General features: G+C 35.6%; 1 protein-coding gene across 1 annotated transcript; it reads right to left on the bottom strand.

Moving 5' to 3' along the window:
* Positions 1-88: 88 nt before the first annotated feature.
* On the bottom strand, positions 89-25,364 carry LOC121730831 (kielin/chordin-like protein). The gene is made up of 20 exons (XM_042120012.1): positions 25,117-25,364; positions 15,124-15,192; positions 14,555-14,689; positions 13,924-14,034; positions 13,632-13,720; positions 12,868-13,095; positions 11,642-11,803; positions 10,635-10,802; positions 10,080-10,265; positions 9,644-9,791; positions 9,177-9,320; positions 8,088-8,219; positions 5,784-5,846; positions 4,942-5,073; positions 4,617-4,793; positions 3,005-3,148; positions 1,995-2,384; positions 1,600-1,806; positions 568-757; positions 89-222 (listed from the first exon to the last, which is right to left on the bottom strand). The coding sequence occupies exons 1-20, from the start codon at positions 25,172-25,174 to the stop codon at positions 99-101; spliced, it is 3,057 nt and encodes a 1,018-aa protein (XP_041975946.1). The 5' UTR covers positions 25,175-25,364; the 3' UTR covers positions 89-98.
* Between the last annotated feature and the right edge of the window lie 1,371 nt (positions 25,365-26,735).

The following is a 26,735-nucleotide window of genomic DNA, read 5'->3' as shown; positions in this document are numbered from 1 at the left end:
TAAAGAGACTGACAGGCAAGGGTTAGTAATTGAGTAAGGCCTATTTTAGGAGATGAAAAGCCATAAAAGTTAACCAAAAAAGTATTTAAAATCGGTCTTTACTTAAAACCATATTTAATAATTTTATTTTCTAATCTCTTAACTTGAGATTTAGTCAGGCACGCAATGGACGTACAGACGAGACTCCCATCTTCGAGGCAGTGACAACGATTGCAGTGAATACTGAAACAACACAATATAAGAACAATTTAATCATGGATCTGATAAAATATTAAATAACATAATAAAATAACCACTACTAGTTTTAAAACGCATGCATCATAAAATCATTTTTAAATCCTTTCATTTAGCGTTTAATCTTTAAGCTGATTAGACAGAATGAAAATTGGGTTAACGGAGATGTTATCTTGTCTCAACTAACTCACTCAGATTTTTTCCGAGTTTGCCAATTCGTTTTTCCGTCATATTATGCCAGAGTGGCGATGGCGATTACTTCTGAGAACCAAACTCTACATTCTCAGAATGTAAAACTTGGATAAAACAAAAACCAAAAGTCTTATGTTATACCTGTATGTACTGTTCGGGATGCATTTGTTCTTTTCAGTATCCAGTGTGAAATCGTCACCAGCGCTACCATTTATTGAAGGATTACCCTCAACAGGGGATGGACAATTCGGTTTTACATCACATTTGGTAACATTATTGACACAGTCGCAAAACACGCAGCCACGACTCATATTTTTAAGGCAATGCCGCCCTAAAATCAGTTGATAGAGTAAAACACAGGCAAAGTAAGACATAATAATAGTTTCAAAGTTTTTAACAACTTTGATATGTTTCTTTAATTACAGGGAAAAGGTGGTAATGTGGCCCCTGCATATATATTGGCCCCCTTCAATATTTTAATGTTTTAACAACGCTATCCAGTATAATTTTGGTGGAACGGGATGCTCGCGGCATGCTACTAATTTAGCACCATACCAATCCAACAGAGGCTATCAAGTTCGATTGTAATTTGATCGAGTTTAAACTTGCGACCGGTGAAACTTTTAAGTGTGTGTGATTTTATTTCGATAGTTGTAGAGCCATGGGCACGGTATCAAATTTTTGACTAATGGGCTATGTAGACTGTGGAGGCTCCAAAGGTGACTATTACATTTGTGATTTTTGCCGTTAAGTTTCACTTGTACAATAATTATTTAATGTGACATCCCCGGGAGGTTATATTATATTACCATCACTTGATCTCAAAATACCAAATGTGATTGATTAAGAATAATTAAAACTTTCGATTATCCTGCACGAGTTTTATTTATTCCCTAATAAGACATGTTTAAACAAATTAATAAGAAGTCCCATAATGTATTTTTTAGGTTTCTGACTCCTATATTTTTTAAATAATGCTTGATAAACAAAGTGGGGGGCCACATTACCACCTTCTCCTATAAATTTTATAACGATCTATCGCAGAGGCTAGCTCTACTATTTAATCACTTGGATTTGAGTTCGCAAAGCAAAAAAATCGTGATTGTCTGTGCGCTAAAAAATAGGATTTAGGTTAGGTAGGTCTATCATTAGGTCGAATACGATGATCTGTACCTGATAGTCTTTTACTCTCATCTAGAGCTGACACGTAGCAATATTTCCGGGAACAAACCGACAGTTCTCTTTTTGCTGAGCACCAACAAACATTGCAATCGACCTTATACAATTTCCCCGGCTCACATTCTGCACCAATGTGAGGCACTCGCCGACGTGCTGCTTTATACTTTTGTAATTGCTCTATTTCTTCATTTTTTATATGACCTGCGAATTATTATCGAATTATTATTGAATGTAGTGATAGTAACTAAATAAATTATTGATTTTACATGAAAATATTAGTAAATACACTCATATTGAAACCGTTTTTATTAGCACCTTTTACATTCACCCAAAATCCTAGCTTCTACAATCTACATCTGTACATAAGTACTTAGTTGGGGAGAACTTACTTCTGAGAAAATTATTTTTGTCACATTCTCCTTCAATACATATTAATTTATTTTCGGCCGTACAAAAACATTTCTCACATTGATTCTTGTACATACTCCCTGGTGTGCATTTTGTTTTTATTATTCCTGCTGTATCGCCTTTTCTTAAAGATTTGTTATTTTTTGTATTTTTTATCTGTTCATTAGCCTTATGTATTTTTCCTAACAGTTGTTTTATCCCTTTCCGTTTCCATGCGTTCTTGAATTTCGAAAAATCAGCAAGCGAAAGACATGCCATTTTAGTACACACTAAATTACCATCAGCCGCACAACGACAAGTATTACAATCTATTTTATACAATTTACCCGGTACGCAGGGTACACCTTCTTTGATTCGTAGAGTACTATTTTCTGAAATAAATAATATAATTAAAGTATATGAAATGGTATATTTACTTCAGTAGCCCTAGCACGGCCACCAGTAGAAATGCGAAAGTATAGACAAACTGTGAACATAAACTTAAGGTGCCGTTCCGATCTTTACCGCGGCCAATCGCGACCGACGAAAATTCAATTGAAATGCCACTTTATGGCATACTATTATAGTATATGTCATAGAGTAGGATATTATTTGAATTTTTAGGACTATAGTCTGTCAAAAAGTGGCATTTTAATTGAATTTTTGTGAACGAAAAAAGATCGGAGGGCTACCTTAAGTTTATCTCCACAGTTTGTCCATACTTTCGCATTTCTACTGGCCGTGGCCGTGGCCGTGCTAGGGCTACAGAAGTGGTATCAATGTATAAAATTGTAAGATCGAGATGAAGTCTTCACTTCAAACATCTATATTAGTATAAATAACAATGAATTATAAATTTTGTTAGTTTCGCTAATACTCGAGAACGGCTGAACCAATTTAGATAAATGTAGTCTTGAAATATTCGTGAAAGTCCAGAGAAGGTTTATACGGTAGAAAAAGTATGATGTGATACTTAAACACGGATCATCTAGTAGAATAAAAAAATACTTACGATCACTCCTAGACCTTCCCACACAGGTATGCTTAGTACACAATAAACTATTATGCGGCCCACAACGACAAACGTTACAATCTACAGTATAAACTTCGCCTGAAACACAGGGATCACCTTCTTCTATTTCCGTCTTGAAGTTTTCTGAAAAAAGACCTCCTAGATCAATCCATACTAATATTATAAATGCGACAGTGTGTCTGTCTGTCTGTTACCTCTTCACGCTCACACCGCAGAACCGATTTTAAGAGGAGTCCACACCGCCCTTTTTTCCATACAAACGTTTTCCCCTGTTTCCTCCCTCGATAATGCTAGTAGAGTTATAATTTTTTTCCTGAATATCTACGGCCACTAATACAATGTCCCTATGTTTTCTTTTTTTCATAATTTAATTATTAAATAAGATATGAAAGTTCAAAAACCCAAAAAAATGGCCAGATTTTCCGCTGTGTTCAAACATACAGAAAACAGATTTCGCTAGAATAATCTAGCGAAATCTGTTTTGTATAAACAAAAAAAATAAAACATAGGAACACAGCTCAAGCCTTTCTTTAAATTTTAATGAAAAAAGTACTTAAATCGGTTAAGATTTGGAGAAGGAATCAGGGGACAACGAACCGTTGATTTTCTGCAGTTGTCTCTATCGTGTTCTGCGGTATAGGCTTGAGGTAAGGGAGACAGATATAGATATTACACGTACTTTTTTTTCATTTCTCTAGCCCCTGGTGTATCCTCTTAATTTGGCATGTAAATACTTTGAGTCCCGGGAAAGGACATAGGATACTTTTATTCCGGAAAAATATACGGTTCCCCCGCGATCAATAATTTTGAATATGTTTGCTTTGTGACCACGTCTAGTCAATGCTCTGTACGAAAACCCAATATGAATTAGGTCTTGGTCTATTTAACTTCTTCATTCTCTGAGACTATATCTAACGGTAATGACTGACTTATCTAAGACTTCCATTGATCTGGCTCGTGTAAACGGGACGTTAGGTTAATATAATGTTTTCTATGTGCAGGCTTAGGGTCACCGCAGATATACAATTTCAAGTTGGCCGACTTACTTACGTAATATCGCAATTTAATTGGACAACTTTTAAATTGTAGGTAATCGGAAAGGAATCGAATTTAGTTGCAAAAATGTGCGAGCTCTCATAAGTCGCTATAGCTATAATTGGTATACTGTGCGACTTAGTTGACCAATTTAAAATTGTAAGAGTCTGCGGTCGCTCTTAGACTGTAGAAGTCAACTCAGAGTTAAATAATATCGACTTATATCTACTTCCTAAGTGCGAAAAACAGGAGCACATGGTATTTAATTCACAATTAACTATTACGAAGCCTGTAGCAAGTAAGTAAGCTTGCTTACCAATGATATATTATATAAAAAACTCAAAGCAGATATGTTACTACCGCGCGCGTTGTGAAGCTTCAAATACGACCAAATTGGGTCGTCTTTTATTTAGTCTGTCTCTTTTATGTATATGGCATTTCGTATCTTTTGTTTCACTTATCTGTCAAATTTGTCAATGTGGTTCGGAAGAGATTTAAACCGGAAAATAGTATGAACGTAACAGATCTGTATAAGTAGAATATCATTGTTGCTTACCTTGTGTTAGTATTATTCCACCAAACTTTCCCATCTCTTTGGAAACATTTTGTAAAGCCATATGTTTGAATGTTTGTTTGCAGTTTACAGATCTCCATCGACCATGTTCGTCGCAGGTGCAATACAGATTCTGGTGGTTATAGGTCATTTCAGGTTCACATTCCTTTTCTCCTGCCACTGAAAACATATTATGTAGGTTTACCTGGTATATTATAATGAGGAATAAAATCAAACGCCTTTTTAACTTTACCAAATCACCTTTACCAAGATTTTAAAGTGTGGTTTTTTCTACTTCCATGTTTCAAATATTGCTTGCGTTTCTTACCTATAGTCTTATTGGTACATTCAGACGTGTCTTTGCAGCGGAAAATGCTCTGCTCATCACACACACAGGTGTGACAAGAGCCAGCCACTCTAGCTGATTGTACACACAGCTGACGAGGCTCTGCGGCTGTACCTGGATACGTGGATGTGGTATATAAGACTAGATGACGTCCGCAAATTCGTTGCGGCAAAATTAGTTTATCGTGCGGGAACCGTACATTTTTCCGGGATAAATAATATCCTATGTGATATGTCCTTTCCCGGGACTCAAAGTATCTCCATACGAAAATTCAGCAAAATCGGTGAAGCGGTTTGGGTGTGAAGAGGTGACTATTGGCGGCTCTCGACATAGGCGAACGCGTTGGCCAACGCGTCTGCAGACGCGTTGGCCCAATGTGTAGAACGGGCGGCCAACGTCTAAATACCTACGGCCAACGCGCGAACGCCCGTTCTACACATTGGGCCAACGCGTCTGCAGACGCGTTGGCCAACGCGTTCGCCTATGTCGAGAGCCGCCATAACACACAGACAGAGGCACAGACAGACAGACACAGTTTCGAATATTAAGTATGGATGATGCATAGATAGGCGAAAGTAAAATAATAGTTATGATAAAATTAGGAAATCAGGATAATTTAAAAATCGTATCCATATAAAAATACCCGAAAATAGTGAACAAATAATGTATAACAAAAGTGATTGCTAACGGATTGTTAGAAAAATAATAATTTAAGCGACCATCAGCTTGTGAAGAGAGTTCCTCTTTAACCTGATGATTGCATTCCTACTAGGAAGACGAACAGATAAATTCTTATCATTTATAATACTTTATCAATTGCTTACCCATCTCACCCAATGCGGCATCCACGAAGCATGCAACTAGTAATATCAGAATAACATTCATGACTATTTTAATGATAACACTCACATGCTATTTTAATTACTCTCAGAGAAATTAATGTGCTCTAATCAATAATCATAAACCTTACAGCTATAAAGTAATACTTCGAATAATTTCAAATGTAATGGTTAATGAGGTATAGATTTTTGCGATTCACAAAACTGTATTGTTTATCGGAGCGTTAGAAATGTTCCTCTAAAATATTTCGTGTGAGTATAGTAGTTATAGTCTGTCAAAAAAGTGAAGAAATTAAAAAGGGCGACATTATAGTGTCATCCCTTTCAAAACAATCTTAGAAAAAGGGATGACACTACGATGTTGCCACTTTTTAATTTCTTCACTTTTTTGACAGACTATAACTAGTATTGTTTGCTAGCCGATTATCCTTAGATGATCGGAGCTAGCAAACCTTGCGTACTATTGTACACAAAGCAGAGCAGAGGGCGCTGCTAGGACATGTAGTAAATAATCCGACAACTTGCATACACGTCACATCAGAATACTAACACCTCTGTGGGTGCCGGCTGCTGCAGCTAACGTCAAACAAAACTTTTTATTTACAGTCAGTGCTGGTGCTGCCGTCTAGCTCTTATATGCAATTGGGGTAGATTTAAAAACGCAAGTTAATCAAAGATTTTATTTAAAATTCTTACAATGATTTAAAATGGATGGCGTACGGAAATATAAAATAATATATTTCATAAATATCTAATAATAGAAGAAATAAATAAGTCTACACTAAGCACAAGGTAGAAGACATAAATTATTAAAGGATAGTAACATAATATTACGGATTTCGTTAATATTGCAAGTTTCAATGTTATCGCTAATATTCATATTATAATAATGTTTTCAATAATTGGCAAATATTTCAAATTGCAACTCAACATAAAATAGCAGGCGCTACTAGTTTAAAAGAAAATTCTGATTTCACTGACGTTAATAATTTTGTCGATAAGTTGGTATAAAAAGTGGATGGTTTATAAACAAAGAATTCTTGTTAAATTGAACTGTTTCTACGTGTGTGGGCAGGCCCACCCAAATTGTACAAGGAAATAGCTCAGAAAATATTGTCGATAAGCAGATAAATTAAAATTTAATAACTAAAGTTTAAAGGTTAGACACAATAGATTACAATATAAAAAATATGATGTTTACACTAAAATATCTACGGTTATGAGTATAGTAGCACTACATCTAGACGTGAGACGTGTCGGAGGAAGCACCCTCATTTATATTAGTCGTAACGATGTTTTAATATGACGCTATGAAATGATGTAAGTCACAAATAATCACATACAAAACATACAAAATTATTTTATTAATACAAAAAAAACTATTCTACTTAAATATAAAAGTCGCTGCCCTACGTATACTTAAATTACGTTCAAATTAAGCGAACGGTTTAAATACTTCAAAACCCAAGTCCTCTAGTAGTCTAGAGCATTCCAAAGTTGCAACAGGTTGGGTGATTTCTTTATTGATCGTTTAAGCTAGAGGTCTAAATTTTTTGAATTAGGTTGTACTATCAAAGAAGTTGATTCACAGGCAAATGGCGGACCTACGTTATTAGGTCCATCACCATATTGCGGTGCTCATTGAGAAGTAAAATTTCGTCGTATGGTTACTCATCTCCTGCCTCCTTGTGTCGATCTATTCGTTCACAAGTGAGAGACAAATAGCAATAGGTCACAGCATTCATGTTCCGACTATTTGTACAATTACATTTGAAATAATTTAAAGATAAAGATCAGATCAGCAATAAGAATCACACAACCTGCTGAAAACGGGATACAAATTCACTGAGTCTTACAATTCACAAACCTCCATAAAATACGTCTTGCGTATCATGTCCAAACCTCGTCCACATTTATTAACTATTGGTAATATTTAAGCAGAATGTAACAAATAATCTGCCTGTATGCTCTTTTAATTCTTGGCCGTTAATGGTTTTGGGCGTATGTGTACATGCGCTGGCGCATAAATCTGAGATACTTCATACGAATTTACTCTTAGTTTAATAATGAAGTTAATGCTGTTTTCGTTCTTAAGTTTTTATTGCGTGTAAAATAGGTAAATTATTTATGTGACGCGTACGGCACATAACGTTGAGTATCTATATACGGCATAGCCCGTCATTCTTATAGACACCACACAGACAAAGATATATAATGTTGTACATCCAGATCCAGCGACGGACGCCCTCGACGGCACAGGCACACACTACACTAGGTCCGGTACAGTTTATATGTTCGTGATGTCCTGCTCGCAGAGGCGCAGCGTGCAGAACACGTCCTTGCCATCGGCGGAGCAGGTGCAGTCGTTGCAGCCGCGCTTGAACTGCTCACCGGGGTTGCAACGGAAACTGCCCTTGGAATCTGGAAAGCACCGTACATAGATGTGAATGATAATATAAATGCTGATGACAAACTACAACATACAAAACTCACGCTTGTTGGGCTAAGACGATACTCTAAAGTCAAAGGGGTCAACCCTCAAAGGTCGCAGCTGGCGGATTCACGATTCCCGTTCGACACGGATTCTGAAACTTTACCGTGCGTGCCTAGCGCGACGAGCGTGCATTGGATGTCGCGCGGTGAAGTTTCCGAAGCCGAGTCGAATTACGCATTGTGAATCAGGGCCCTGGGCTAAAATGGCCTGCCTTCAAAGGGAAAAGAGCTTGCGATTGAATTATCTTGCAAGCGTACGGAGAAAATATGGGTAAATTATTGCGTTGCAAAAAAGGGAAAAAAGTAAGACCAGTAAATCCATACTAATATTATAAATGCGAAAGTGTGTCTGTCTGTCTGTCTGTTACCTCTTCACGCCTCAACCGCTGAACCGATTTTGCTGAAATTTGGTATGGGGATACTTTGAGTCCCGGGAAAGGACATAGGATACAAAGGACATAGGATACTTTTTGTCCCGGAAAAATGTACGGTTCCCACGCGATAAACTAATTTTGGCGCAACGGAGTTGCGGGCATCATCTACTACTGGATAAAATGTGCTACAATTTGCAATCGCGCGAAGATGCGTAACGCGGCATCTAATATCGCATTCAAAGTGGAAAAGAAGTTAAAGCTCTACTATGATCTCCTTGTTGTCTTAAATGTTGGTTTCATTGTCGAAGCTCTTGTTAGTGTGATGAGGAATATCGGGCTTTGGGCCACCATATATTTGAAACACTGTATCTCCTGTGTCGCCAGAATTGACACCTATTATTAACTACGAAAACCTTCCAAGCCTGTGATATGATCTCAGGTCGCAGGATCTCAGTGATAAGTTATTTTTTATTTTTCTGTGGTTCAGCTTACAAAAAGACCAGCAGCTTACCAGGCTCGATGACCTCCACGTCGTCCTTGCACTGATAGACCGTGCAGGTGGCGTGCGCGCCGTCGGCGGTGCAGTGGCAGGTGTTGCAGCGCTGCCGGAACTGGCTGCCCGGCACGCACTCTGCCTTCATCGGGCGCGATATCTCTGAAACAGATGGAATATCTTGAAGCGTCTGAAACTAAAGCTTTCGATGTTCCCGTAAGTTATCTTTTAAAAAGTAACTCCACTTGGATCTCTAATCTTGGGTCTTGGAATCACTGATGCCATTTCAGAGTACCAACATTTTATCAAACAAAGATTTTGAAGACTTTGGAAGTAACTTACGACCAGGCCTAGTCAAATTGTTTCGTATCAATTTTTAAGGCTAAATAGTATGTACCAACGATAAAGTTTCAAAAACCCAAAAGAATAATATGTGTTTACTCTTTTAAAGTTGTGGTAACATTAAAAAATATTTTATTACTTACCTCTCTTAGTCTTGGTGCCTCCGTTGTTGTTGTTGGGGGTGGTGCAGTCATTGCGGGTGCACGAGTAGTTCTGCCCCTCGTCGTCGCAGAGACACTTGTTGCAGTCCATACGAAATTCCTGACCGGGCTGGCAGTTCTTCGTGGTTTCCTACTGGTGACACCATGCGCGTTATATCATGATTTGCCGATGTCATGTCTCTTTTGATTTAGAATTTACTGTGTGTCTTTTAAACAAAACTTGTTAGTGCTTTAAAACAATGCTCGGTACATTCAATTGATCTGCTAAACAAATTCCTTAATAAGGAATATTTCAACACCACTCATCCCTATATACACTTTAACAATGGCTTAAGTTATCATTGAAAAGTAAAGCTTTGTTTCAAAAGTAAGTACAGTTATAGTCAAATAAATTAACTTAAAAGTATCATAAGTTTACCTGCTGGGCGGCACGGACTTTTCTTGAACGGTGGGTTTTGTGAGTGTCTTTCTCGAGGACCGGGATGAGCGGGCAGGCTCGCCGGGTGCAGGAGTAAGCGGTGCCGTCTGAGTTGCAGCGGCAGGAGTTGCAGTCTAGCTGGAACACCTCATCTGGCTTGCATTTCAGTTTCGCTGGTTGTTGTTTCTGGAAAATAAATAATAATTACCATAATATGGAATCATACGTATACGGTATACGTCCGTATCTTAATTCCGTAACGGATCTTTAATCACGGATTCCATCTCTGAATACTGCGACAAAGAGTGGGTTTTATTGTAATATCGCTGAGTGTTTTTTTTAATCTTTATAGTTTATAGAGAGTTGGGTACAATTAGTCCATGTCACTCTCGTAGACAGCCCGCTGAGTGACTTAGAAATCTCTCTGCAGGTTATTTAGCAATGCTTACCTAGATATATCCATTATTTTTATTTTAGAACTTCTTTGTTGTAAATTGTAATTATAGATGGCAACTTTACGAAATCCCCTCCTAGCTTTAAGCCTAAATCACTCACCTCACCCTGGACAACATCATCAATGTTGTCGACACAGACTTTCCTCGTGCACACATAGCTGGTTCCCTCCTCGTTGCACCAGCACGTGTTGCAGTCCTTCACGAACATACGCTTGGCCGGGCACACGATTACTTTCGTCTCGTTCTCTGAACCACCTACTCTTGAAGGCTGTAAGAACAACAATGATTTTCATTTCTTTGTCGGTGAACTTATTTATTTAATTTAATTACTTTTATTGCTAATAGTATGTAATCAATTAAATTTCTTCTCTCTTTTTATTGCTAATAGTATGTAATCAATTAAAATAAAAAAGAATTCTTGTTAGTTTATTTTTGAAAATATTGAAAGAGGTACTCAAATAACAAAGTAACTTACCACCCAAAAAATGTAAACACAAATAATATAACAATGAAAACTCGAGTAATAATTTTATTTATTAAATACTACAATAATTTGGAACTGTAAACGAATTTTTGTACTGTACTGCAAATATACAGCGCACACTGTAACATTTCTTGTAACTGGAGCCAATAGTCAACCTTCAAAAGTACGCCAAACAGTCCATATCCTATGTTAAATGCATAATTGGATTCATTTCCTGAAAAAAAAGATTGGTTAAAACCATCGTTTCTTTGCCAATACCTCAAAGAAAAATAATAAATACTTATTGCATACTTAAGTAGATATTATAAATAGTTAATATTCTATCACAATCTGCGACTTCAAAACTTTACGGGCCTGTTTCACCACTTCCTGATAAGTGACGAATAGGCTATCCACCAATTAACTTGACAAATCAAGTAAGTATGGAGAATCTGTCAAAAAAGTTGTGAATAGCCTATTCGGAACTTTATCAGAAAGTGGTGAAACAGGCCCTTAATAACTAAGTAGTTCTGTTCGCTCAGAAAACTTCTATAGCGCGATGCAGAAATGTTAGGCGAATTGTGGGTACCGCCACATTTTTTAAACAATTTTTAAAGTTGAAGCCAGCAAAATATTGTTCTTACCCGTAGCTCATGGAACAACTCAACATCCTTCGGCAAGGGGCACGGTTTGTTGGTGCAGGTGTAGTCCGTACCGTCTCTATTACAACGACAGCTGTTACAGGTGATGTAGAAGGTGCTGGAGGCTTTGCAGACGGAATGCCGTTCCACGTGGTCTACATCTCCCTAAAATCCATACTTATATATTATAAATGCGAAACTGTGTCTGTTTGTCTGTCTATTACCTTTTCACGCCCCAATCGCTGAACCGATATTGCTGTAGTATGAAAATCCTTTAGTCTACTTTCTATCCTGGAAAAATGTATGGTTCCCACGCGATAAACAAATGGCACAATGGAGTTGCGGACATCATCTTGTAATGTGTAACTTTTAAAGGAACATTTTAGTTTCGGTGATAACTTACAATGCAAGGTCCAGAGACCTGCTATTTTAATACACTTGAATTTTTAGCGCTTAGCTGAAATAACTTTTGTTGTAACTCCGGCTGAAAAACTGCACTTCTCAGCCAGAGTTACAAGAAAAGTTATAATTTTTTTGTTACTAATTTTATCTTGTTTATATTTTTTTTTGTACTTTGTATCTGTTTAATATGTGTATTTAAGTGTAGTGTGGTGTGAATGTTTGTTGAATAAATATTTATTATTATTAAAAGTGTTAACTAAATAGTAAAGACTTAAGAGGATACACCAGGGGCTAGAGAAATGAAAAAAAAGTACGTGTAATATCTATAGCTGTCTCCCTTACCTCAAGCCTATACCGCAGAACGCGATAGAGACAACTGCAGAAAATCCAGAAAATCAACGATTCGTTGTCCCCTGATTCCTTCTCCAAAAATTAACCGATTTAAGTAGTTTTTTCATTAAAGATTAAAAAAAGGATTGAGCTGTGTTCCTATGTTTTGCTTTTTTTGTATAATCTAGCCAAATCTGTTTTCTGGACGTTTGAACACAGCGGAAAATCTGGCCATTTTTGTGGGTTTTTGAACGTTCATATCTTATTTAATAATTAAATTATGAAAAAAAAGAAAACATAGGGACATTGTACTAGTGGCCGTAGATATTCAGGAAAAAAATTATAACTCTACTAGCATTATCCAGGGAGGAAACAGGGGACAACGTTTGTATGGAAAAAAGGGCGGTGTGGACTCCTCTTAACTAGAACCTTATTGGTGTAATAAATATAAGCTTTATTGCACCGAAAACAATTAATACAGCGTCAACTTGACGTACCTCTGGTTCCATGAAAACCTCAACATCTTTATTTATACTGTCTTCCTCCACACATTCGTTGTCCGTGCAAGTGTAGCTCAGTCCTTCATCATCGCAATTACAGAAGTTACAATCAATTTTAAACGATGATTTTGGTTTACAAATCGACTCGTAGTTATCTCGTTTCACTAAATTATGTCTTGTCTCTTCTTTTTTAATTACAGCATCTAAATTGTTATCGCTATCGTGCTGGAAAATATTACAAAGTATATTGACATTAGCCACAAAAAACGCGCAGAATACACTTTGTAAAGTAAGAATTATTATTTCAAACAATAATGTACTCACCCATGATCTCTAGTGAGAAACCACGTCACCAATATTTTAATCACAAATGAATTTTAGTGCTCCCCAAACCGATGTCTTGGTATGGATTATTAAATTTTATTACTGGATTAGGTATTAATTAATAATAGTAAGTACTAAGTGTTTAAAAAATGATTAATTATTGCAAAAGTGCTTTAGTGCGATGTTTCAGTCAAAAGTATCGCTATTAATTTCTTAATAATTATTTAAATGTTTTTAATCGTTGTGAATGGTGCTTTTGGTTGTTTTATATACTTACTGCATTGGATTAGATGGATTAGATATTGAAAATAAAAATAATTAGTTACCTACTTAAAAATCCGAAATTCAGTCGTCGTTAATGTCGAACCATTTAATACTTATATCATATCATATTAATATTTACTTACATAAAATTACGATTAAAGAAAAATACTTACGAAAAATATTTTCTGGTCAGTTTTGTTGTCCTTGTTTGAGTCCGTTTTGTTTTTTCCTTCATCGTTCCGGTCTGGGTTGAAATCAGTTACTAAAATAAACGAAAGAGTTTGTAAAATAGATCGATTACTTTTCGATCAAACGAAAATAAGAGAATGTAAGGCGCCGGGCGTATCATCCAGATAAAAGGAAAGATTGCTTTGATCATTGATGTAAAACAATCCTCTAATATACTCTTGAAGGAATAAATAAAATTAAAATACAAGAAATACAAAAACAATTTTATCAACTTACTAATCATACTAGTGCACCCTATTCTAGTGCACTGCGCATGGCCGTCGACGCACCAACAGGTGTTGCAGTCGTCCCTCCAAACCGAGCCAGGAGCGCACCTCGAGTCCAGCTCTGAAAATACAAACAAAAAGATATTAAGTAAGTACCGAGTTTACGTCCAAGATGACAAGTTTTTTCGTCATTAAAAGTTATAAAAGTGCATTTAAGGATGCTAAATTCTGAGAAAATAGAGTTTTTTTTTCTCAGAATTTGATAAGTTATTTTATTAATCTATTAAAAATAATAAAAGCCATTAGGTACTTATTACATTAAATCGAATCACTACTTTTGAAAAGTAAAAAAAAAATAAAAAAACAATTCGTATGATTCTTGTCTAGCTACAATTTGTTACGTATAACGTTCTACTAGCTGTTTGACCGAGCTTTGCTCGGTATTCGATAAAACACGAATAAAATTACATTTTCTAAAAATGATTCCTAGCTAGATCGATTTATCGTCCTCGAAACCCCCTGTATACTAAATTTCATGAAAATCGTTGGAGCCGATTCCGAGATTCCAATTATATATTTATATATATACAAGAATTGCTCGTTTAAAGATGTAAGATATTATAGCTTGCTTATTTACTTACCATTCTCCTGACCAGGGCAGGCTTTGTCTGTGCACGCTGGGTTGCCGTCATTGCACGAGCAATCGTTGCACTGGTTCTTCCAATGCGTGCCAGTAGCGCAGTTCTTACCATCTGGTAAATTCTCCTCCTCCGTATCTTTTGAAACAAACACAACTAATAATTATAACCCGGCTACACTAATCACACTGTATAATGCCCAGACTAAATTAGGTGCTTATTGAAATTCTCTATACAATTCTATCATACTCGGATCATTATTTAACACCTCCGTCATGGGTATAGCAGACACAATAGATTTTCAATGGTTATGCGGCAGCCAGCTGCCGCTTGGGGATTGATGGGTTAAAGCACTATTAGTGGAACAAACATACTATCATACATATTAAGTATAGCCTTCTAAAATAATGTCGTAGTCAAATTAATACTAACTACAAGAAAATATGCAATGGGTTTGAGAGATGCTAAAATTAATAATAAATTGTCTTTAAATTACAACACTGGCAATGAAACTTTTAATAGTTCCAATACTAAACCATGAAAATCCTAACCTTTTAAAGTTGAATTCTTACTAGTTCCTATCCGTTGTTCTGTGACTTCTGGACAAGGAGCTCCTTTTGTGCCGGGTACGCATTTTAAGGCTGAAACAGAGAAAATTTAAAATTATTATAGTAATTGACTAGAGAAACTTTAATTGATTTCTGGATAAAGTAACCAAAAATCCACACTTGAAAAAAATCTTTGAAATGCGATAAACTTCTTTAAACACCACTAATTTTTAAGAAAAAGTAACAAAACAATTACGAAATGCTGCATTTTACGGGAAATTGTCAGCAATGAGTAAATTGGTCCGCGTATCCAGCGTTTAGGGAATTTCGATTGTCGCCGAAGTCGCCGTCGGTGATCATTGGACCAATTGTTTGCCGCTAATAATAGAACTGCAATAATTGCGAAGGTTAAGGGGCAATTCGAGGATCGGCGCAGTCACGTGGACTCCCAATCTACTATCGCGGTCAAACTGTCGAACCCTATCGCTCCATGGCGCTTCATCGATTCAAATAAAAAATCGAATTGTTTTACGAGAGAATTTGTTTTTTTTTTTCAAAATGTTACATGGTTGTTTATCGTTAGAAACATAGCCCAGTTTGGCTAACTAGAAATTAAAAATTAAATTGCTATCTTAATTTTAATATGTTTATTACATTATAATATATCTCCGAAATGTTATCTCCTTAGAACCAAAACCAAAGTTCATTTGCTGAGATCCAAAAAATATTATCAGATATTTCTAATAAGACGATCGGCTGATAGTGATGTCTGCCAACTATTTTGGTCGTCTAACGAACTGGCTAGACTAAACTTGTTAATGAAGAAAAAAATTAATTCCTAGCTCTAATTGTTTGGCGGCTGTCTGTCTAGCTACCAATTAGTAATATTAGTGAAGCCTTGCTCATTCCACAAAACGATAACAGTCATGGAAGTTTTGTGAATTGATAAATCTTCCAATCGATCATCGGGTATTCTAACAACGTCTTTATTATTATAATTAAAAGTTATGACGTAAACAATTATTATCATCAACATTTGGTTCGAAATTAAGGCTCAACATTATTTTAAGAGTTTATATTATTATGTTAAAATATTATATATTATGTCTCTCTATCATCTATTAAGGCTTTAACCGCTAAACCGATCTGATGAAATTTTGTATGGAGATTCTTAAGTCCCAGATAATTGGCGAAGGTTGAAGGATGATACAATCGTGAAGGAAAAAATTAAATTCCCCCGCGATAAACTAATTTGCCGCAAAGAAGTTGCGACAACAGTAGATACCACCATCCAGTGTGGCAAAAGTCCCCTAAAATGAACAACAACAAAACAAACAAACATTTCCACGAAAGCAATTACTCAACGATAAGCCGATGTGTTCGTATGAATTGAATTATCTGAACCTTGTCTGAACCGGACAAAGGGAAATATTATTTTGCTAGGGATGTAACATTGGACTTATTACTCATTGATAATAATAATTATAAAACAGCTTCTAAATCGCGGTCAAATTTATATAGATTTTACAGAATAGGGCGATTCATATTTCTTGCAAACTACGCACTCGTAGCGTGGCTACAACAGAAATACAAAAGTAAAGACAAACAGCGGAGATAAACTGAAGGTGCCGTTCCGGTCTTTACTGCGGATAGCCGTGAATCGCGATCGACAAAAATCTAATATAATGCCACTTTATGACATAGAATATATTTCTAAAAATTCAAATAAAATCCTACTTTATGATGTAGACTATAGTCTATGTCATAAAGAGGCATTTTAATTGAATTCTAGTCGATCGCAGCTAGCCGCGGTAAAGATCGGAACGGCACCTTCAGTTTATCTCCGCTGTTTGTCTGTACTTTCGTATTTCTATTGTAGCCATGCTACGGGTGCTGGTGAAAATTCCGCTTAGCACGGCAGGTTGGTACAGATTAGCAGCTGATGTTATTGCTATTATCTTAGTCCTTATAACGAATATTTTTTTCTTCATCTAATCCGGTGTGTAATATACTAACTAAATAGGGACTCTTATGCGATTATCTGCCATGCTACCGTCAACCACGCAAAGTTCATCAAGATTTTCCCCAATTCATTTCCTTTTTTGTCGTAATCAATGTTGTACTCGTATCGGTGAAAAAGTATTAAAAGTGAAATGTACAACATTTTCAAAATTTTGTTATGGAATTATCATAATGAGCGGCAACTTAGAAAGCTGAAGTGGTCAACTGCCACCCCTGGCAGATGAGTGGCAAGTGGTAACTTGGAAAGCTGCAGTGGTCAACTGCCAACCCTTGCAGATGAGTGGCAAGTGGCAACTTGGAAAGCTGAAGTTGTCAACCGTCACCCCTGGTAGATGAGTGGCAACTTGGAAAGCTTTGTGGTCCGCAGCCACCCCTAGCAGATGACATCACCGAGACGTAATCAGGGTTACAGAGCAAGCGATAACATGTGCGGAACGAGATCAGCTATCGGATGTATCGTAGGATAATTAGCATCGTGTGTACAAGGTTTACATTTGCGTCGCTCTAGTTCCCAGTAGACAGTGTGGTATCGCCCGTACAAAGATATGTTTCATCATACTTAATATGTAATTACTTGTTGTTTCCAGTCCATCGGATGAGGTTGAAGTCTTTCTCAGATGAAGAAAAAATTTCGTTTCGTTGATTATTAGCTGTAATATTTATCCTATTTTTTTAGCATTTACAATTTTATTAGTAATAATGAAGAGGAAACTTTATTGTTTATACAGGGTGTAACAAAAACAAGTGATAATACTTTAGGGTGTGTACGTGTTCCTTGTAGAGAGTTCACTGTGAAAGTAGCAGCGCTGAAAGACCAAAATTTTTTTTCACTTTTGTATGGGGAAACTCGTGACGCTCGGGCCCTTGCCCATACAAAAGTGAAAAAAAATGTTCGTCTTTCAGAGCTGCTACTTTCACAGTGAACTCTCTACAAGGAACATGTACACACCCTAAAGTATTATCACTAGTTTTTGTTACACACTGTATATAATGTAATCTATTTCCTTTTTCATTAAGACGGGATAGCTAATCGACTTAAGATGAGTGTTTAAACTAGCTAACTTCTCTTTCAATTAACTTCTCCCCTTTTATGGGTCATTACACCTATGGTATGAGTATTTTCCATCCTCCCACATTCCTTTTTACTGAAGACGCCCTGCGTTTATATTATACGAAAAATATATTTTCCTTCTGGGCACTGTTATTGGTCATCATCGATGATGATGATGAAAACAGTACCGTAAGGAAGTTTCTCCTTTTTGACCCAGACTGAACAGTTATATGCGAAGGCTATTGCCCCCACAGAACAGGACTACGCTTGGCGACAAAATATATGATCAAATATAACTAGTTCGACGAAATTCGCAAAATCAAGTATTTGGGGACAAACAAGCACATATTTTAATTGTGGTGAAAGACTCAGGAATCAGGATTATGAAGGAGAATAACTTATTAGCAATTTTATTATTGTAAAGGTCTGTTTCACCACTTCCTGATAAGTGACGAATAGGCTATCCAACAATTAACTTGACTGATCAAGCATGGAGAATCTGTCAAAAAAGTTGTCAATAGCCTATTCGGCACTTTATCAGAAAGTAGTGAAACAGGCCCTAAGTCTACGAATATTGAAAACTACAAAATTTTTAATCGACAGATACTAGAAAATTTTAGGCTAGGTAGGTATGTCTGGCCAATAATTAGGTATAAGTTACTCTTAAGTTCTCTAGTGAAGATTTTTTGTCATTTGCGTTCGCAACATTGCTAAATGAGGACCAATATGGTATCACCACAGAATATATATTAGTAGGTATCACCTAAGTTAGTATTATAATATTATTGTTATTAAATAAAATTTTATTAGTACTTACAAATAAATTAATTTTAATTTTTTTCTTTTAATAATTCGCCTTTTGATGTAAAAGCTCTATTGTTATTAGTATTCAGTCCACTTTAAAAGGAATCAAGTTGAGGAAAATAATAGTTTGATACGTGACCTTTTAAATGTTTATTATTATTTTCATTTTATTAAAGGTTAAGTGCAACTGGTCAAACCATACTTATTTTTCCTGCATTAATCTATGCGCGATTTACTTACGTAGTGTAAATAATCTTCTCGGTGGAGAAGGAAGATTAAACTGACTCATGGCACCTTGGTGTAAAAGTATTGGAGTTAAGCAGTCTTTCAGATGATCCGTAATGTTCATTAATATCTCGTAAAAATATGGATCTTCTCCTTCAGCCACAAACCGGCTTAAAATCTAATAGCTTTGGTAGTACGTAAATTTAAATAAAGAAATTTCGGTTAACAGTACAAAGCCAATCTAAATTAATAGTAGTTAAAGTATATTTAAACGATGTACACGAATAAGATTTTATTATAAACATGGGCACAGGGAATTTGCGTAAACACAGCCTATCGTAAAGAATGGCATGCACCGCGTTGTTTATAATGAAAATAGCTCATTTTATGCCGACGCGATGTGGGCTGATCATGCGTCAAAGTTAGGCCATCAAGGCTTCTGATTTTATTTTCATTCAGCTCTAGCTTTTAGTTTTCATTCATATTCAATCTTATTTTCATTCAACGATCCTTAAAATTTAAATTATATCATTCTGTTTTATTTTAATTACTTATCATTTGAGTAACTAGATATCAAACTTCGTTGACAAGTTTTAGGCAAATACCGGTAACCGGTTATTATATTTTATCTTTAAAAATGCGTATTACTTAATTTATTTTAATTAGATACTTTCACTAAGGCATGTATACTTAAATTTCATTTTTAGGGTTCCGAAGCCAAAGGGTGAAAACGGGACCCTATTCATGAGACTTCGATGTCTGTCTGTCCGTCTGTCTCCAGGCTGTATCTCAAGAACCGCTATGGCTAGAGTTCTGAATTTTTCACAGATTGTGTTACATATCTGTTGCCGCTATAACAACAAATACTAAAAACAAAATAAAATTAATATTTAAAGAGGGCTCCCATGCACCAAACGTGATTTTTTTGCTTTTTTTGCTCGATATCAATAAAGGCAACAGGTAGGCACTTGATATTTTCACAAAGGCTTTTAAATGTTTACTTCAATATTTAAGAATAATATTAAAATAAAATGAAAAAAATAATGGGGGCTCCAATACAAAAACACAATTTTTTGTCTATGTTTGCTCTATAACAGTACGGAACCCTTCGTGCGCGAGTCCGACTCGCACTTGGCCGATTTTTTAGCTTAGTGAACTACCAACGAATTCCTCTAAATAAAAGTTTGTCACTCCATCTTTGGATATTTTTTATAGTTGCATTATTTTAAAAGCGATAGAGCATGCTCCGTGCCTACTATGACATCACTCGATAAGAATAAAACATTATGAATGAGCGTACAAGCTTGACCCTAGATAGCTGACGTTTACTCATTTAACTTATTTTATCCTCGTAAATTAATTATTCAGCAACATCTATCGACGATTATTATGATAATGATTTTGTTGTTTTTTTTTTATATAATAAGGAGGCAAACGAGCAAACGGGTCACCTGATGGAAAGCAACTACCTTCGCCCATGGACACTCGCAACTCAGAAGAGCTGCAGATGCGTTGCCGACATTTTAAGATGGAATACGCTCTCTTCTTGAAGGTTTGCAGGTCGTATAGGTCCGGAAATACTGCTGGTGACAGTTCGTTCCAGAGTTTTTCAGTGCACGGCAGAAAGTTACGTGAAAAACGCACGGTGGAAGACTGCCACTCATCAAGGATGAGATGAAAAATTTCAAGTTGTAGATGCATCACCAAAACTTTTAATTAGACTACTTAATAAAATGCAAAGTGCATGGAGAAGTTTTAAAAACCCAATTTATTTTTGTGGATTTTAATATTGCATAACCAGCAGGGCAGGTTAGGCAACCTTTATTGACATTAACAAATGGGCCTTAAATATTCGATTATCAAGAGTAGGAGATTTTTAAATCCCAAGGTAGACGAATTTATCGACATTATAAAATATGTTAAAAAAATATTAAATTTTGAAAGTTTGTGTTAATTTCAACTAATTGCAATACTTAGTTTAATTTTAAAAATTATAACTATGGTGTTCGTAGTAAATAGGTAGTCTCAAAAAGAAGATTACTTTGACAAACTATAGGTCTACCAGGATCTGATGGCAAATTTGGATGGCAGATTTTCAAAAAATATCCTTGATCATTGTATAAGTTATTATATTAGCATGTTTTACACACAGAATCAGCCGCTATAAGGAAAATAATCGGCCAAGTGCGAGTCGGACTCGCGCACGAAGGATTCCGTACCATCATGAAGCAAAATTAGGCCAAAAGTGTTTTTTGTATGGTAATCCCTTAAATTATTATTTTATTTAAATATTATTATTAAATATTAAAGTACACATAAAACTAAGGATTGTGTGAAAAATTCCAGTACCTACCTGTGGCTGTTATTGATTTTGAGCAAAAAAGGACAAAAAAATCACGTTTGTTGTATGGGAGCCCCTCTTAAATATTAATTTTATTTTGTTTTTAGTATTTTTTGTTACAGCGGCAACAGATATAAACAATCTGTGAAAATGTTAACTCTCTACCTATTACCGTTCTTAAGTTACAGCCGGGAGACATACAGACAGACAGGACAGGCGGACAGACAACGAAGTCTTAGTAATAGGGTCCCATTCTTACCCTTTGGGTACGAAACCCTAAAAAAGGATCAAAATGTTTTATTCCAATTACCCCGGTATCGCTAGAGTCAATTTCTTTGCCATCAGATCCTGGTAGACCTATACTACTAATTGCAAGTATTAATTTGACGCAGATTCGTAAGCTATTAAGTATTAGTAGAGTATTTTCAAATTAGTTAAAGAGCGCAATAGATTTACAGATGTAAACTACCTCAAAGTTTCTCCGGGTGTTTCTAAACATTATTTTCCTTCATGGGCGTATATAAGGGGGGGTGTCCTGGGGGTCTGAACCATTACTATCCACCTTATTTGTCCAATTTCGACAATAATATGTGTACCTCGCCGATTAAAATTGGTGCGGTACATGTATAAAAAAATATTTTTGATCTCCTAAACACGTTGCCTATTGCTGCTGCGGAACCCTTCATGGACGATTCCAACTCGCACTTGGCCGCTTTTTTACGTTAGCCCCCCCTTATCAATGCTATATATACGCCCGTGTTTTCCTCCATATTTTTCAGCATTGCGCAGTCAATGGAAACCTTTGAATCCGCTGTCTGTCATTTTCAAGGCGAAATTCACGTTTATATTGCAATATTCTGTACTATATTTACCTAGACGACGGATAATTGCATTATTTCCATCGAGAATATCAAATGTCCTATAATCTTGTTCCGCACGATCAGTTCTCATGGCATCCATTGCATTCGTCGTGACTAATTATCTAGGTTCTATTGTTCAGCATCCTTGTTCTAAGTGGATTACCTAACCATGTGGACATCGTAATGACTACCGAGTACTGACAAATCAGTAGCTTTGCCCACACTGTGCCTTTTTCTGTTCGTCAAGGGCTTGCGTTATAGCGCAACAGCGAATGCGAGCATGCCCTCTGACAGTATCCAAAAAACAAAAATGGCAATGTTGGCGTTGCGTTCGTTGACGCATTTAATTATTGAATGCGCCAAAGCGAAAGTTGAATGAAAGAAGATGACGAAAATTGAAGACGAAAGCGCATAGTGTGGACATAGCTATTAGATACTTATCATGCCTTACATTTTTTGCAAGCAACTTGTGTCCCTTATTATGACATGGCTGGTAAATTTTAAAACGCTCATTCTTTTTAGGGAAAATAACATTTCTTTCGAAATTAGATTTCAAATTTTTACTTACGGGGTACGATTCCATATAATGTTAGGTTTTTAACGTTATTTTTCCTTACATTTTTATGTATGGAAATAATACCCAATTCATATCACACACACATAATTCAACTTTATCACGAGACTTGCCCTAATGACTCGCAACTCGCAAGTCGCAAGTCGCGACATCAAAATATTTGAAAGACGTGAAACGGGAAGTTTTAATGCATTTTCCTTTTTTTCCTTTTTTAAAACATTTTTAGTACGCATTTAAGAACTGTACGTATATTATACTGTACTTATACCTCCTCTATTATTGCTGCTAGATGCTATTTAAGTATTTCGCACTTTTGAATTGCAGCAATAGTTAATTCGAACTTTTCTTGAAATTTGAATTAGGTTAAGTTAGAGCTTGGCTCCATGGGACTATGACCAGCTTTAGTTTGAAATCAATCAACTAATTACTTCATAGTTTCATACCTATACCTAATTGTTCGGGTTTTCTGGGTTATTTACTTAAAACTGCACTTTGGGGCTTCAAAAAATATTGAATTAGTAATTAAGTGGAACAGGGACTCACAAATTATAAAGGTAGAGGTTGAGAGGTTGTTCACAGATTTTATTGAAACATATTTCATTCATAAAAATAATTCGTCATCAAACCCTGATAAAATATTATATTATCAAAATATGTACACAGCGATAACGACCATAGGAAGCTTAAATATTGTCACAAATTATAAATAAAAAAGAGTATTTTAGTAAGATTTAGTTAAGTATGTACTCAACCCTGAAATTGTACCTAATACAATTTCAGATACGCTTACAGTTTCCAAGACTCATGAGTTTATTCTAAATTAGAAAAAATAATTAAATGCTTGATGATACAACTTAAACAAAAATAACAAAAGATGCCTTTAAAATCATAAAATCATTGCGAAATATAATACATGAATGATTAATATTTGAAACGGGTTCCACATAGTATTATCTATACTAATATTATAATTGGGAAGAGTTTGTTTGTTTGTTTGTTTGAACGCGCTAATCTCAGGAACTACTGGTCCGATTTGAAAAATTCTTTTACTGTTGGATAGCCCATTTATCGACGAAGGCTATAGGCTATATTTTATCACGCTAAATATAATAGGGGCGAAGAAATAGAGGAAAATGTGGAAAAAACGGGGGGAAATTATCTCAAAGGGCTTATTTGAACGCGCTAATCTCAGGAACTACTGGTCCGATTTGAAAAATTCTTTCAGTGTTAGATATCTCATTGATCGAAGCAGGTTATAAGCTATATTTTATCACGCTAAGACTATTAAGAGCGAAGAAATAGAGGAAAATGTGGAAAAAACGGGGGAAATTATATGAAAGGGCCTATTTGAACGCGCTTATCTCAGGAACTGCTTATCCGATTTGAAAAATTCTTTCAATGTTAGATAGCCCATTCATCGAGGTAGGCTATAAGCTATATTTTATCACGCTAAGACTTATAGGAGCGAAGAAATAGATGAAAATGTGGAAAAAATGGGGGAAATTAAATGGAATTGCTTATTATATTATGAACTACTGGAGCAATTTTTATGTTATTTGGCAAATATGAAGAATAGACCACGTGAAGGGACATAGGCTATTTTTTGCTGCAAAATGTACGGTTGCGTGAAATTCCTAAATTACGCAAGCGAAGCCGCGCGGAACATCTATATATAATAAAATCGTAGGAAAGTCAATTCTGTATATAATTGAATATTTTTGTACAATCAATAATACTTTGGATGTTAACTACTATGGTAATGCGGACGAAGTCGCGGGCAACAGCTAGTGCGATGATAAAATTCTTATTGGAATTGAATAATTATAAGATGTGGCGTATTTAATGCTCAATCAATTTAAAACAACAAAATAAAAATACACTTTAATATTACGTTTTTAGATGATTATAAGGCAGTTCTTTAGTCAATCACCATTACCAGGTTAACTTTAATGATTTTGCTGAAGACAGTATTGAAGAAGTTAAGTACGATGTAGTTGGTAAACTTCCACTACATCGACTTAACTTGTGAATTATACACAAAATATATTCTTTTAATTTATTATAATATGCCTCCACTGATGATAACTTTAGTCATTATAAAAAAAATTAAAAAAAAAAACAGAAAAAGGCAAATGCTCACCGCTCTGGTCACTCAGAGACGCCAAGCACAAAACAACGCCGATCAACAAGCACTTCATGTCACACAATCCTCTACACAGTACAGACGTCCACCTCCCACTACGGCCTAGCCACTACTGATCGCCGACTTATCTTAATGTGTAATTAGAGCCACACTTAAGAATAGTTTTTAAGTTGCGATAAACAAGTTATCTGTTCGATTTGAACGCGAGATGTTGTGGACTAAGCGGGCGTGGCGTACTAATGATCTCATGGACAGATTACAAACCATAATTATCAACTGTTCTGCCCGTATCGCATATGAAATGAACTCGAGTGGAAATATAGCTACAAAAGACACAGCTCAAATCTAGCATTGTTAATAAAATATATGATAAATACAAAACAAAGTGCGAAAGATTCGGACATTCCCTGGCCTGGATACGTTTTAGAACTTAAACTTATACTACTTGCGTTAATGCTTAATACTTCTCAATTTCCTCTAAACCTATTAGTATAAGATGTTGTAGGACCTACAGTAAAGATAAATTAGAAATTGAGCAAAGAAAGTTACCGATCTGGAAAATTTCGGGGATCAACGGTTTCTGCTCCTCTATCAAGTTTTTTTAAGATTCTTCATCTGAATAAAGACTAGGAAGTCAATCTCAACAGCTTGCCCATGTTCTAATTCAACAGCCCATATACACTTATGATAATTGAAATCTGCTAAGTATAGATTCTAAACGATTTACCATGATTTACTGATTATTAAATCAGGGTAAATTGTTGGGAGTTAGGAGTAAAAATATTTGTTCAGCAAATTTTGCAGTAACTGAAAATAGAAATACCTAGTCTGCTTTTTACATTAAAGTTTTAAAACAATTAGGTGTAATTTAGATTTCAAAATGAAACAGAAATAAAATTTTAAATATTATACTCGAAAGTTTTTTCTTCCGGACAGATTTTTATGGTTGGTACGATCTTAGTTTAGGCTCCAGATTGTGTTAATCTTTTGCTTAAAAATTTACGAGAGATTTCTTTTAGCTGATAATATCCACTACTGTCTAGGATCAAATATTGCCTATATAAATAATATACATCCCAATCGTTTTCCTTGTTTGACCACGTTGTCGGTACCGGCCCTAGAACTGGTAAGTCTGCCGATATGATCAGTTCTACTGCAGTCTATTAATAAACACGACAAAAGATAAAGCTATATTTAGCACCAGTCAAAGATTCTATTAATATGACAACATTAATTATGCGATGTTAAAATTAAACTTAATTACGCACGCCTTATCTGAAGTTTTTACTACACGATATTTATTTTTAGGTTGAATTGTGAAGCAATTATTCGATATATTGGTTGTACCATTTCTCGTATCTGAATCTGGTTGATATTCTTTATTTAGAATAAACATTTACAACTTAAAATATTCGTCGTTTCTAGCGTTCAAACTTTGATTCTTTACGGTTCTTAAATCTCAAAACGGTTTAAATCTCAAAACATTTGTTAATGTTCATTTTTAAGGTCATACAAAAATAATACAAATGTAAATGGATAATTCTCCATGTAATAAAAAAAAGATTTGCGTGCATTGGAAATCCCAGAGAAGATGCTCAGCTTTGAACAAGTCCGTA

This window comes from Aricia agestis, chromosome 1 (genome assembly GCF_905147365.1).
Source record: "Aricia agestis chromosome 1, ilAriAges1.1, whole genome shotgun sequence".
NCBI classification, from domain to species: Eukaryota; Metazoa; Arthropoda; class Insecta; order Lepidoptera; family Lycaenidae; genus Aricia; species Aricia agestis.
Note: the sequence above shows the minus strand (reverse complement) of the source record. Positions and strands in the feature narration are given on the sequence as shown.

What these genes read in the sequence shown, in the direction of transcription:
- LOC121730831 (XM_042120012.1), bottom strand. Translation starts at nt 25,174, where the DNA reads ATGAAGTGCTTGTTGATCGGCGTTGTTTTGTGCTTGGCGTCTCTGAGT. An exon ending in AGGCACCAAGACTAAGAGAG is followed by an intron (nt 9,321 to 9,643) that starts GTAAGTAATAAA and finishes CATCTGTTTCAG; the next exon opens with AGATATCGCGCCCGATGAAG. An exon ending in GCAGGACATCACGAACATAT is followed by an intron (nt 5,847 to 8,087) that starts AAACTGTACCGG and finishes TCATTAAAATAG; the next exon opens with TCATGAATGTTATTCTGATA.